Source organism: Corvus kubaryi, unplaced genomic scaffold, assembly GCF_017639235.1.
Source record: "Corvus kubaryi isolate FWS band 111438036 unplaced genomic scaffold, C.kubaryi_AGA036_p1.0 split1-131, whole genome shotgun sequence".
Classification (NCBI taxonomy): Eukaryota; Metazoa; Chordata; class Aves; order Passeriformes; family Corvidae; genus Corvus; species Corvus kubaryi.
In genome coordinates this window covers 18,835,178-18,848,933 of record NW_024582073.1, presented here as the reverse complement: position 1 = coordinate 18,848,933, position 13,756 = coordinate 18,835,178, and the positions used below count along the sequence as shown (strand labels likewise).

Below are 13,756 nucleotides of genomic sequence, written 5' to 3'. Positions count from 1 at the left end.
GCGGAGGTTGCGCGGCCCGCGCAGCGCCGTCCCCGCACCGCATCCCCCGCGGCGCCGCGCTCGGGCCCCGCACACGGGCAGCGAGCGACCGAGGGAGGCCTCTCTTCTGCGGAGAGGCGGCAGCACTGATGCGTGCGTGGGCTGGATGCCCAAGAAAAGGAGATTCTTGGTGCTTGCTGTCTCGTGGACGCCATCAGGCCGCTTTGGACTCGTCTGGACTAAAGCTGTTGTCCAGGTTTGTCGTCTTGGTCATCCTCCTGAAGAAAAGGAGCTCTCGGGTTAGTAAATGTATTCATGAGCAAAATACAACATCCTGTGTTTTGTGTGCAAATGAGGTTCTTTTGAGTATTTGGGCATAAGATTGGCTTAATTGAATTCCATATTGAATTTTGTTGCAAGACAATTTATCATTGTAAAGTGTTACATTGGACACTTAAAATAATTTAGACGTATAAACCCATTTTCTTATAAATAAATGATCCAGTGTTATCGTAGATGTAGCCAAAGTGTTCTGCAATGTACGTTTAATTTAAAAAGTCTGGCTTATGTTTAAGAAGACTAATGGTGTTTTACAGGATTTTTCTAGCAGTCTGTTGTGCATTGTTACTGCAGTAGGTGGTTACAGTCAAGGCTCTTTTCTTGCACATACAAATAGTATGTGGCTAATTTTAGCAGGAATGAAATCTGTGGAAATCCATTTTAACACCTACATGACTGCTTTGAGATCTGGACATCAAGAGATGGATATGTGCTTTTAATGGGACTCTTCCCTCTCCCATTTTCTTCAGTGCCATACTTCCTTGCTGTGTTTCCTATAGGCCTTAGAGCTTGAGAGTAGGGTAATTCTTTATACTAGTCAGTATGCTCTGGATATACAGAAACACTTTGAAAATCGTTGTAAATTGTGTGAAATGATGGAAAGAGCAGCACAGATTAAAAAAGTTGATTATACATGTAATGATAAACAACTCTATAAACGTCTCTGAGCACTCTCTAGAATACTGCTTTTGATATGGTAGTTACTTGGGAATGCCTTGTTTAGCTTATTGCAGGAAGACCACCAAGACACCACAATGATGTGACAGAAATATATATCTTTCAGATACAAATAAAGCTAGGCCTTGTTCCTAGAGCCACAGGGAAGCAGACCTCCATTTCAGTAGAATGCTGCATAGTACATACATGTACCTGCCTCCATACAATGCCAAAAAACATTAGTAGATTAGACATTTTTTCACTTATGCATTCAAAAAATAGTGATTTCCTTTCAATCAGTGTTTTGCATGACTTTATAAGTAATAAATATTTTAAATGTAATTGATTTTTTTTCTGTAGAGTGAAAGAACTGTATATTTCTAATAAAAATGTGCTCTAAAAACTTGATGCATGGTCCTTGATCTTCTTACTTGTCTGCATTGTCATTCCTCGGTCATTTTGCTTTGAAAAACCTCATGTGAATTTCAGCTACAAACCAAAAACTGTTACGACTGTGTGATTAGCTGTTATTGTGAAACAAAATGTCTTTTTAAGAAGAAATACTTGTAGACAAAATTTCTTTGCTGTATTTGAATTGCTTGTTATTAATACAAGATTAATTATTTTAATTAATACAATATGTAATACTTGAGTGAAGCACTTTGGATCTCTCCCAGTCATTAGGTCTAAAATTAGTGACTAGTAATTGCCAGCTGTGTAGTTGGGTCAGTAGAACGGTTAACTCTGCTGAACAGAGATAATCGATATTAAACGGTCAGTATATGGCATATAGATATATATAATTGTAAAATAAAGACGAGGTAATTTTAAGCATGCACAGGGATTTAAATTTTTCACAGAGGCTCAAATTTTACACACTGCATCCTCCTGATGCAGTGGTGCACAGTGTCTTCCAATTCTGTTTAAATTTCTTTTTCTTAGGTATGACTTACATGGGCTTTTCAGTACCAAAGCACACCCTGATTGTTGGCTGCAGTCTGTGATCTTTGTGTGTGAGGGGTGTGTGCTTTGCTGAAGTAAGGGCTCATTTATTTGATCACATAGGCTAAATGCATCCTGCTCATCACACCCTTTTCATTGATAGCAGCATATAGTTTGAACTAAGGGAAGCTAAAGCCCTGGAATATACATATTCTTTGAAATGATGAACAAATTTTCAATGTATTTGAAGTAAGTAGAAGTTTCCAGTCTGACAGTGGCCACATCAGTGGTTTGTAACCTACTGCAGTGCAAAAACCCTTGTACTGGTTGAATTTAGCATAGTCAGCCTGCAGAGGATGTTTCATCCTGTTTTCCTTTGTTTTAATGGGTCTTTGTTTTTTAACCTTTACGTACATGGGATATCCACAGTTTGGAATGCCTTTTGATTTCTGTGGATCTGTTAATCTCTTGTGTCTTGAGCAGCGAAGTTCAGGATATGATAGTGTTGTGTGAAAGGCGGAAATGTTTGTTTCATTGAATGCCTGACCTTTTAATGTCACTGAATTGCAGGTGTTTGGTAGGAGTGAATGAGAAAATTTGGTTTATCTTTCTTGTGATGTCTTTTTTCCATGTGCTTCTAAGCTTTGCATTTTTTTTTTTTCAAACTAGGGCCTCTATTTTTTAATGTTTCCTAATTCAGATACTTTATTGTATTTCTGAATATTTTAATTTTTTTTTCTGAATTCATTCCTGTAAAGACAGTGACTAGAATTGATTTTGACACTCTTAGTGTCTCTTTACTTCATTTTTAATCCATCCTGTTCCTGTGTTTGCCATTGAGGCTCCTTGTAGACTTTGAGTTCTTCCTTTAATGATGTCTTTGGATTGGTCTGTGTGCACTGCATATGATTATAACTTGAAAAATCAACTAATTATCTTTTAATTAAATCTTCTATAGCATGTTTCTGCCAACCCTTCAAATACCAAAACAAATTTTTAGGGGAATTCCTCCCCTCCCCACCTCCCCCAGTGGTAGGGAGCGAATGTGTGTAATGTTCACCTTCCTGTGTACATTGATGATCGCGGTTTTCTGAAGTAACCAGAATTTTTTTTTTTTTTAATACAGGCATGAAATGACAGTATAATTTTGGGCTTGTTTTGTCCAAAATAAGAATAAATTTGAGCTGGTTGTATAAAAACCTGTGTTATTAACTGGTCAGTGTTCAGGGTACATGGTGAAAAACTAGCTAGGAAGACAGCAGAGATGTTACTTCGGCATCAACTGGTTATTTAGTTCTTTTTTTACCTTTCACTGGGTCTGGCTGGGATGGAGTTAAATTTCTTGAAAGCAGCCTGTACAGTGCTGTGTTTTGGATCTGAGGCTAAAACAGTGTTGATAACATGCTGGTGTTTCGGTTGTTGCTGAACAATGTTTGCACAATGTCAGGGTTTTCTTCCCCCTTCCCCCACCTCACTCTAGTGAGTAGGCATGGGGTGGGCAAGAGATTGGGAGGGCACAAAGCTGGGACAGCTGACCAGAATTGGTCTGGAGGATAGTCCACATCATACATATGTTATGCTCAGCCAAGAAATCTGGAAGTAGTGGAAGAAGGTCAGAGGGGGTTGCCTTCCAGGCTGCCTGCTGCTCACAGGCTGGCTGGGCATTGGTTTGCTTGTGGAAGGTGGTGAGTGATTTCCCTTATGTCACCTCCGTGCTTTTTTCCTTCTGTTAAACTGCCTTTGTCCTGACTCATAAACTTTCTTGTGCTTCTTCTCTACTTCACTCCCCGTGCTACTCAGGGAGGGGAGGGTGGGACACCAGCAAGCGGCTCTGTGACTGCTTGGCTGCTGCCTGGGATCAACCTTTTGCACATGTGAAGCACAGGCACACACCAACACCTGAAACCTGCATTCTAGCAACATGGTATTTGTCACAGGTCTGCATGAAAGCATGGTTTTGGACTTAAACCACGGCAAACCTAGTTGTTTCCACTTTCCTACATATAGCTGTTGGAATTAGGAAAATTTGGAAGGATTGCTAGCCTGTTCTTTGAATTACCTCTGTTAAATTTTTCTGGCATGGTCTTGGACTGAGAAGCCCAGGACTGTTAAATTGAAGTGTTCTGAAAGTGTTGGACTGTGTTTCTTGCCCTTTAAAGGTTGTGGATTCTTTTTCGTGTTCTCCCATAAGGTGAAATTTACAGAGTTTAAAAAAATATAAGAAAATTCTCTGGGTTTATAATACTTTTTTCTGTGGTCAGGGATGTTGATGGCATAAATTCTCTATACTTAGCTTTCAGTCAGTTCACATGGAGGGCAGTTGCAGTATTAATGGATAGATGTTAACAGCAGAAAAGGGCAAATACTGATCTAGCTTCACCCCTTCTTTTCAAATGCCGTCTTAGACCTTTCTTAAAGCTGTATAGAAATGCATAAAGCATCTTTGGTTCTGGATCTTGAGCTTATCAAGATCTCTTACCATCTCTCTCCTGAAACAAAACAGTGGATCTCCTGAATGTAGGCCTACCACCACACTTGTGTGTCAGTACGTTCATCTTAAGTCTAGAAAGTGTTGTAGTAGCCAGGAAGGGGTTTTCCAGCTGAACTACCACAAATGTTTTGCTTTTCTTTCCTCTTTAGAATCAGGGTAATAGAGCACCTAATGTAATCCACATTAGAATTGCTTAAAGAAAATTCTCCAGATCATGATACAGCAGTCATATATACTTTCCTCCTTCCTGCAAGGCTGCCATTGATTTTTTTTCCGCATTGTGTATATTTTCACAGCTGTCCGCAATGAGACGAGATTACTACAGTCCTAGAACTACCCACTAAGGAATTTTAGTGTACAGCCATCCATCTGCTTAAGAGTGGAAAGCTTGTTATGTTGTCCCTAACCAGTTTTCTAACATTTTTTTACTGTTTGTGGTTACATCCGTATACTTTGAAGAGCCCTATCTTTAGGGCAGCATTCCTATAGCAGTTAGGGATATTGATGGAGCACAAGGGAGATCATGGAATCACTGAGTGGTTTGTGTTGCAAGAGACCTTAAAGGTCATGTTGTTCAACCTGCTGACATGGGAAGGAACACTTTCCACTAGACCAGGTTACTCAGGGCTCCATCCCTTGAACAGGGCTCGGCCTTGAACACTGCCAGGGATGGGGCATCCACAACTTCTCTGCGCAGCCTGTTCCAGTGCCTCCTCACCACCCTCACAGTAATGAATTTCTTCCTAATATCTAATTTAAATCTACCCTTCTTCAGCTTGAAGCCATTCCCTGTTGTCTTATCACTGCATGTCCTTGTGAAAAGTCCCTCTCCAGTGTTCTTGAAAGCTCCCTCTCAGTACTGGAAGGTGCTATAAGGTCTCTGTGAAGCCCCATCTTTAGGCTGAACAACCCCAACTCTCTCAGCCTGTCCTCATAGGAGAGGTGCTCCAGCCCTGTGATCAGCTTCGAATGGGTCCAGAGGAGAGCCATGAAACATCTTCTTTGTGTTGGGGGCCCCAGGGCTGGATGCAGCAGCACTCCAGGTGGGGTCTCAAAAGAGCAGAGTAGAGGGGCCGAATTGCCTCCCTCAACCTGCTGTCTACTCTGCTTTTGATGCAGTGCAGGATATGGTCGCTGTGACCACATAAGATGCAGAAAAACTGTCTTGGATCAGATGTTTAGTCCTCTCAAGCTATTGGGGAGATCACAGAATTATTTAGGCTGGAAAAGACCTACAAGATCATCAAGCCCAACCTGTAACCCAGCCAAGCCAACCACTAAACCATATCCTTAAGTGCCGAGCCTGCATGTCTTTTTATATCTCCAGGGATGGTAACTCCACCACTTCCGTAGGCAACCTGTTCCAATTCTTAACAACCCTTTCAGTGAAGAAATTTTTCTTAATATTCAATCTGAATGTCCCCTGGTGCAACTTGTGGCATTTTCCTCTCTTTCTGTCACTTGAGAAGAGGCTAACACCCACCTGGCTACAGCCTCCTTTCAGGTAGTTACAGAGAGCAATAAGGTCTCTCCTGAGCCTCCTTTTCTCCAGGCTCCACATCTCCCGCTCCCTCAGCCACTCCTCATAAGATTTACTCTCTAGACCTTTCACCAGCTCCGTTGCCCTTCTCTGGACTAACTCGAGCACCTCAATTGTCTTCCCAGTACCATAGTTTAATTTCTTGATGAGTGTAAGGTTATTGTGATAGGAAGCTGCTTGAGTGAACTCAGCACTATGCTTTTTGGAGTCTAAATCAGGCCCTGGTCTCTATAGGTAGAGTTGGTGAGGATCTGAATTTCAGAAGCAGAAGCCTTTTGTTGGGTGTATTGAAAAATGGAAGTAACCTCATGCAATCAAGTCTGTTTGTGATTGCAAGTGTGTGCAACAGTATGTCCATAACTAGTGATGCTAGAATAAGAAAGGTGTTGACTGGACTTCATGTATGTCTCAAAAGCATAATTTGGTTGTTTATTTTCCAAATAATAGTGGTCTCATAGTCTTGACAAAAGCTTAAAGGCTGAGATCTTCTTCCTGTTAAATATAATAGAGAGAGTGCTGGAACCCGTGGACCAAATATATTGCATATGTTAATGTGATGTTTATAGTGATACTACTGATCTCCCTCTTCCTTATGTTGCATTGTTTATTTTGCTTGATTGACATTCTGTTTTATTAGGATGAAGTGAATTATTTATGTGCTTGTCCACATACATAGAAGCTATTACACTGTGATATTAATAGAAGAGAAAGTAATTAATTTTGCTGCCACAGATTGTTTTGACTTCATTACTTTGAGAACATGTGAAGCATAAATCACATCTTGTTATGAATTAATGTTCAAGACTGTTTGTATCTGAAATGTTGGCATTGATTAGAAAAGAACTTCCTTCTGTATGTCAGGAATTTCCGTGCTAACTTAAAAATTCTTTTATTTAAGAACAAACAAATAGTTCTGTGTTTCTAGTAACCATTGTATCCACAGTCTGTTTCCCTGCTATTCACATATGAATGGCACTTGCAGTGTTTCATGTTATCTTGTCCTGAGTAGAGGGCTATATTTGAACTGAAATCATACTCTGCTGCTCAGTACTGTTATCAAGTATCTTGTTTGGCTTATAAATATCTTCCTTAAGTGTAAAATTTTTCATGACATGGGAGAAATATCATGAACTCTTTAGGTTTTGATGCATAGCAGGTAATTATATGAATTTGGAAACATATTGAATGAGAGCAAATGTTAAAGGATTATTTGATTTGGTATGTTTTAGAGTTATTGATTGTATGTGCAGAATACAATCAGTGGTATATTAACAGTAGACTTGCACTCTGTAGTTCAGCTGTAGTCCACTAATAGTTCAATTATTAGTTCATTGTATTTCAATGATCAGTGAATTGTAACTGACTTAATCTTCTGCTTTTTATTCTTTAGTGCTGCAAGTTGATTGACTAAGAACATGGACTATAACACAGATGCAGTTGCTTGAACATCATTTCTTCCAAAGCTTATATTCTGCAGATTGGTGGCCTGAATGATTGGTTGATTGATTGATTGATTGATAAGCAACATACACAAGACTAATACCAAGAAAACATTCTGTCTGTTGCTGCTGTGTTTAATGAAACTGGTGCAGAGTTGCTTCTTCTGAAATGCAGTTGAAAAAAATGAGGGAAATTTTACCAAGATTGTACCCGGGCCAAATTAACGATGAAAATAATTCCTTAACTACATCGCCAAAGCAATCTTCTGATGATAAAACAAATCCATCAAAAGGGGCAGATGACCAAAACTGCTGTTACCAAGGAACTGAGGCTGAGAACAATAAGTTGTCACTGATAAGCTGTATAAAATGCAGAAGTGTTCAGAAAATTTCAGTGCAAGATATAGAAAAGCATAAGAAGCTTGAGTGGACTGAAGACAAAAATTTCATCTGCAAGAAGTGCAGTCATATTAAACCACCAGCTTTCGATTTTGTGCCTGAGGGTGCCAATGCTGCAAACTATGAAAAACGTGAAAGAAAAACTCCTAGTAAAACCCAGAAAACATTTAAAGTAAAAAATTTTCTGCCAGGTAAATACTACTGTGATAAATGCAGATTTTCAACAAAGGATCCTTTACAGTATAAAAAGCATGTAGGGCAACATGAGGAAATTAAGTTTCTTTGTTCCCACTGTAGTTATGTATCCTACACCAAAGGAGAATTCCAGAGACATTTGGTGAAACACACTGGAACTTTTCCATATCAGTGTGAATACTGTGAATATGGTGCTGTTAGGCATGACTATATAGTTAAACATACGAGAAGAGTACATGAAACACCCAGAAAACGGCTGTCAAATACTCTCATAAACCACAAGCAAAAGAAGCAGAGTCAAAGCACTTTATGTAAAAAGCAGAAATACAATAAAATTCCTTTCCAGGATGAACTTTCAAATTTGTCTTCAAATATGGTTTGTGAGATTCCAGGTAAACCAACTAAAACAGTCTGCTCGTCTCAAAATGTAGAATGCAGCATAAACACATCATCAGTCCAGGATAAGACAACATTGGAGCCATCTGAAATGAGTGTATGTGAGAATCAAAGTGTGGAGGTTGAGGTTTATTCCCCAAAAACAGAGCCTTTACAACCTGGGATGCCTTTAACAGTAATTGCACCATCTGAACTTGTAGTTCCTTCTAACTGTTTAGCTCAGATAGTAGAGCTTAAAATAGTGAATGGAGCACAACAGCTGGTTCTTAAACTAATTCCTATGAAAGAAACAACTTATAAGTCTGTGAACTGTGCTGAAGAAGAGCTTGAGAATCAAGGTACAGAACGATCTGCAGAAATAAAAAAAACATCTGTGTCTCAAAATGAGTTACTTACCATGGAAGTGAATGTAAACAAATTATCCAGTGTTAGTAACCAGCTTAATGTGGATAGTACGTATGACAAGAATTCTGAATGTTTTTGTTCTTCTTATTCTCAACTCTCAGACTGTAGCTCTGTATCTATACAGAGGGAAGACACATCAAAATTATGCTTTCATTTGGTGAAAGGTATTGATGTCCATTCAGGTGTTATAGAACTTTGTTCTCCATCTCTGGTGATGAACAGTACTGAAAAAAAAAGTGATCTTAAATCCTCAAGGGGGAAAGTAGATGGAAAAAATAATTTACATTGTGATCTGTATTGTTATGAAGAAGGTCAGGATATATACCGTCCAAAATATGCTTCTGTTTCTGAAGGTAAAAGTTCCAAGAGCATTTCAGTAGAAGCTGCTCAGGAGGGCAAAAATTTTTCTGCAGTCCATAAAGAAAAGGATACACTGTCTGTGAAGAGGGTTGACAAAGAATGTAGGAGTCTACCAGTCAGCTCTACCGAAGCACATTTAACTGGAAAGGGTTTTCATAAAAAACCTGTTACATCTTCTGAGGCAGGAAAAAACTTTCATGTTACTAAAACTCCACCTTTTGAGGATATAACTTTCGGCTTTAGCAAAGTAAAGAGAGATGAAACGATAAGTCAAAAGAATAGTCGTCTTCTGGAATCACTAGAACTACAGAAGATGGAAAATAAAGGCAAACCTTTTGAAGGACCTGTTATTTCATCTGTATTTTCCCTTAGCTCTGGGGCTGAAAATGTTCCAGAGGATGTCAGATGGGATGACACAACACGCAGGAAGAAATCAGCAACATTGCTGTGTAGAAAGATTGCTCAGCTCATGTCTGCTGCTGAACCTAACATGAAATCCTTGAGATGTCAAGCTTCTAATAAAAAGTTGCTTTTGCCTCAAGAAAGTTCAGCAAGCTGTGAGAGAGTTGTTTGTGCCACTGAAGTGGAACAACCTGCGAATTTGTCTCCAGTGCATGGTGGAAGAAGTGTGATCAGTAGTGAACAACACAGTGAAGATCAGCTCTTTACATTTGCAAGAACTTCTAAAAACAGGGTAACTAAAAATTCCCATGTTGCTTCCCCAGTGTTTATCCCCAAAGGGACAATGCTGAGAGTGCTGAATGCTACTAGCAGTCAAAGCTCATACGGAATAGAAAACAGGAGTGAAATATCAGCTCCTGTGCATTGCAATGAAATGTTTCTGCCTCGCCCAGTCCCTGTCAGTGTTTCTGAGACACTTAGCAGTAATTTCCCATGTTTGCCTAATCAGAGCGAGCCAAATGCTGAGTCCCGAACTATATCACTCAGGCAAAGACCAAAGCGAGAGGCAAGTGTTAAAAATAACAGCAAGCAAACTGCTGCACCATTTCAGAAAAGCAGTGATGTCAGCAAGCAAAGCAAGCCCTATTCAAAAAGTCAACTAGGTCCCAAAAACAAGGCAAAACAAGCAAACTTCAGAGAACTTCCTAAGAGGAAAACAAGAGCTCAGTCGGAAACCACTTCAAGTTCTGATATGTCGTGCCTGTTGACAGCAAGGCGTCTGCGACTTGTTCCTCTGAAAACAAATCAGTTGATAAAATGCCCTCGTCGTAACCAGCCAGTTGTGGTACTAAACCATCCTGATGTTGATTCACCAGAGATAATTAATGTCATGAAGACTATCAACAAGTATAAAGGTCAAGTCCTGAAAGTAGTTCTGTCAGAAAGGACAAGTAGTTGTCTTGGTGTCAAACGTTATCGAAAGCGTCTTACTCTTCAGAATTTTGAGATGGGAAACCAAGCAAAAAAGCAGAGTATGCTAAAAATGAAGCTAAAAAAGACCCATAAAAACAACTACCAAGTGGTGGAAAGTTCACCAGCTGAAGCACTTCAGTGTCTGTTTAAGTGTTGGTTTTGTGGAAGAGTATATATGGACCAAGAAGAATGGATAAGTCATGGACAGAGGCACTTAATAGAGGCAACCAAGGGTTGGGATGTTCTTTCTCTTCAAGCAAAAAGACATTAAGTGAGAGACTAGGGGAGGTTTCTCTTCTTGTTTTTCTAGTGAGTGCCACTAACTTGCTTGGAATGGAGGATTGAAATAACTGCTTTATTTTGCCAAAAATCCTCTACTGTTAGCAAAGTGAAGAAGAGAGTAGAGGTACAGAGAGAAGTTGATAGTGAGGATTAAGCACTACTTTGCACTCTTGTGTTTGAAATTTATACTGGAGGTCAGCTTCATCTGTTCCATAGGAGAAATTTGAAGATTTGCTATGCAAACATCTTTCTCGTTACCTTAGGATACTGTGCTTTATGTGGTTTGTGCTAGGTCTGTATGGATTAAAGTCTTAGATGATGAGATCTTTGTAAATTTAGCAGGATTTAGTTTGCTTTATTACGGCATGGTGTTTCAGAGATCGAACACATCTGTATGGAAATGCGCCTTTGGTCCTCCATGGACAGCAAGTGTATGTCATAGGGTCTAGTGGCAAATTAAGCACTATGCATAAAAAGTAAAATTTAAATGCAAGTGCTCTGTTTCAGTGAAATGAAAACACTTCTGCTGACTTCAGAGGAGATAGAAGGGTGTAAATGAAAATGTATGGAATCAGTTACTCCCGCTAGGGCAGATAGCACTAAAAAATTTAATTTTATTTAGTACTTAGTCTTTACCTAGACTATATTGTGTAGATGTGAGGCAGCAGAACACTGTCAGGATTCTGTATCATCAAGCCAGAGATACCATCAGGCTTGGGCTGATAGTGAAAAGCACTTCTCTTTATGGCCTCAAGGCTGTTCTGAAATGGTCTTAGCCAAACATAAACCCTCTACCACCTTGTGTGTGATAGAAGCATTTACAGAACTCAGTATTTGGTTAGAACTCTAGTTGGTGAGCTTATTTACAGGGGAACTTGCTGAAGGTGAAGACTTCTCAAAATGAAAAGCCATGTTGCACAGCTTTTACATTGACAGTGTTGAACTAGATTTTCAGTGCAATCTTTCATCATGCTTAAGAATTTAGATGTTGTTACAATTTATTTTTTGTAGGCCTCAAATTGATACAAGCATGTGCCTAGTTACAGATTATGTCTGATGTGTACTTCAGTGCAGTGTAAACATTGCTCAGTTGCTTAAACACTTCTCTAAATCAGGGCCAAATTACAGTTTTTAGTACAAAAGAGGGATGGATGACACTGAAGTTACTGTTTTGTATGTGAGCTATGGATGTTTCTCTTCATCTTGTCAATTTTAAATCATTTTAGTATCATAGAATGAAGTATATTGAAGCACATACAATTAAAAAAATGTGTTACAGTTTTAGAAATATGAAAATCAGTACTGACTCTAATGCTGGATGTGTGTTCTATGTTTGAACTGGGACTTCTCTGGTAAACTGGTGGTCCCTAACTCTATTCACTGATGGTGCATTTTTGTAAACAGTTTAGCTGGAAATATTTTTTTATATACTCCAGCAGATTATACATTGTTTTGATAAAATATTTATCATATCTACATTGAAATGTAAATATTTTAAAACTACACCTGACTGAAGTTTATTTTCAAAACCACTTATTGCTTTCCCATAATTTTGCAATACAGTGTTAAAAACCTTCAGATAGTTGGTGCTTTAAGTCAGATCTTTTTCGTCATGTATGCATGGAAAATTTTTATATCATTTGTATCAGACTAGTCTATTCCACAGAACAAATTTTGTTTTTCCTGTTTTGTCAATAATAAGGAAATGACAGTTCTCATTTTGTATTCAAATGGAATTATATTTTTTTAGATGGGTACACTAGAGGGTTTTTTTTTTCACTTCATATACTTTGATGCCAAACCTAACAGTGCTATTTGCATTTTCAATGGTGAAAATAGTTTCCATTTTAAAATTCTGGTGTATCATATACAATAAATACTGAAAATACGAAAAAACCCATGGTTAGCATTCCTCCTTTGTTTTAATTCCTTTGGTCCAGGTTACTGATTGAATTAATTTTGTTTCTGTAGAAGCTACCAAATAAATAGTTTTGAATTTGCTTTGTAAGAGTTGTCATTGGCAAAATCAGAACATTGCTCATGAAAGCTGTGCTGGGGGAGGGATGGGGGAGGTCCTGCTGCTCAGCTTTATAAACTCTGGGTGGTTTAAGTATACTAGCAATGCTTGTCTTCTGTAAGCAAGTTTACTGTTTACTTTAGTAAACATCTGCAAAGCTCTGTATGTCACTGCCATAATCTGTTATTTAAATTGTTAAGACTTGGGGCTTTTACAGTTTTTAATTTATAATTTTTTTTTGGTTTCAACATGAAAACCTTTTGTAAGTTAAATTGTATTGTGGTTATGAAATTTTGTTAAAGCAGATTATGTCATGCTTTTTTTATGAGCTCTGCTAAATTCTACTTTTTTTTTAGCAGCTTCTGTTTTATTACTTTTATTCTTATTGGATAAAATTATAATAGAAATCCTTCACGTTTAACAGTCTCATCAGTTTGAGAGAAATAATTTACAGTGGATGTTTTCTTCCCTTTTGATGCAGCATTGAGAAATAAAAAGGTTGCAAGAAAATAACAATCAACTGCTAAATTTTTTTAGAGCTAGTTTGTGCCACTACATAGTATGTAATAAATTGGGTTGGAATGTTGTGGTTTTGGGCTTGAGTGGTTTTATTCTTCTTGTTTCTATTCTATAAGGATAAAGTAACTGAGGTTTCTTTTTTCCTATACTACATTTACCTAGTCAAGCTTCTGAGTGTGCTTAGGAAGATCATTGATGCTGTGCAGAAAAAATCCCTTTATGTACATACGGAATTGTAGTTTTCCTTTATAAACGTACCAAATTTAGCTAGGCTTCCAAAACTCAAATTGTATGAATAAGTATTTCTGTGTTTTTTTCCTAGAAAAATACTCACATTCTTATGTTCTTTGCTCATACACACTGGAGCATGTTTTCTTGCTGATTTTGAAATACATCTATGCTTCCTACTGATGATTTTTATC

The 13,756-nt window shown here is 38.3% G+C and overlaps 1 protein-coding gene across 2 annotated transcripts; it reads left to right on the top strand.

Moving 5' to 3' along the window:
- The first annotated feature begins 7 nt into the window (after positions 1 to 7).
- On the top strand, positions 8 to 13,328 carry ZNF518B (zinc finger protein 518B). 2 transcript variants are annotated; one of them, XM_042053041.1, is made up of 2 exons: positions 8 to 235; positions 7,339 to 13,328. In XM_042053041.1, exon 2 carries the CDS (start codon positions 7,557 to 7,559, stop codon positions 10,785 to 10,787), a length of 3,231 nt encoding a protein of 1,076 aa, XP_041908975.1. In that variant the 5' UTR covers positions 8 to 235; positions 7,339 to 7,556; the 3' UTR covers positions 10,788 to 13,328. The 2 variants fall into 2 exon arrangements, with proteins under 2 accessions (XP_041908975.1, XP_041908974.1); XM_042053040.1 differs by having other exon boundaries at positions 8 to 278.
- Positions 13,329 to 13,756: the final 428 nt, after the last annotated feature.

Excerpts from the sequence above, each read along its gene's own strand:
- ZNF518B (XM_042053041.1), top strand. The coding sequence starts at position 7,557 with ATGCAGTTGAAAAAAATGAGGGAAATTTTACCAAGATTGTACCCGGGC.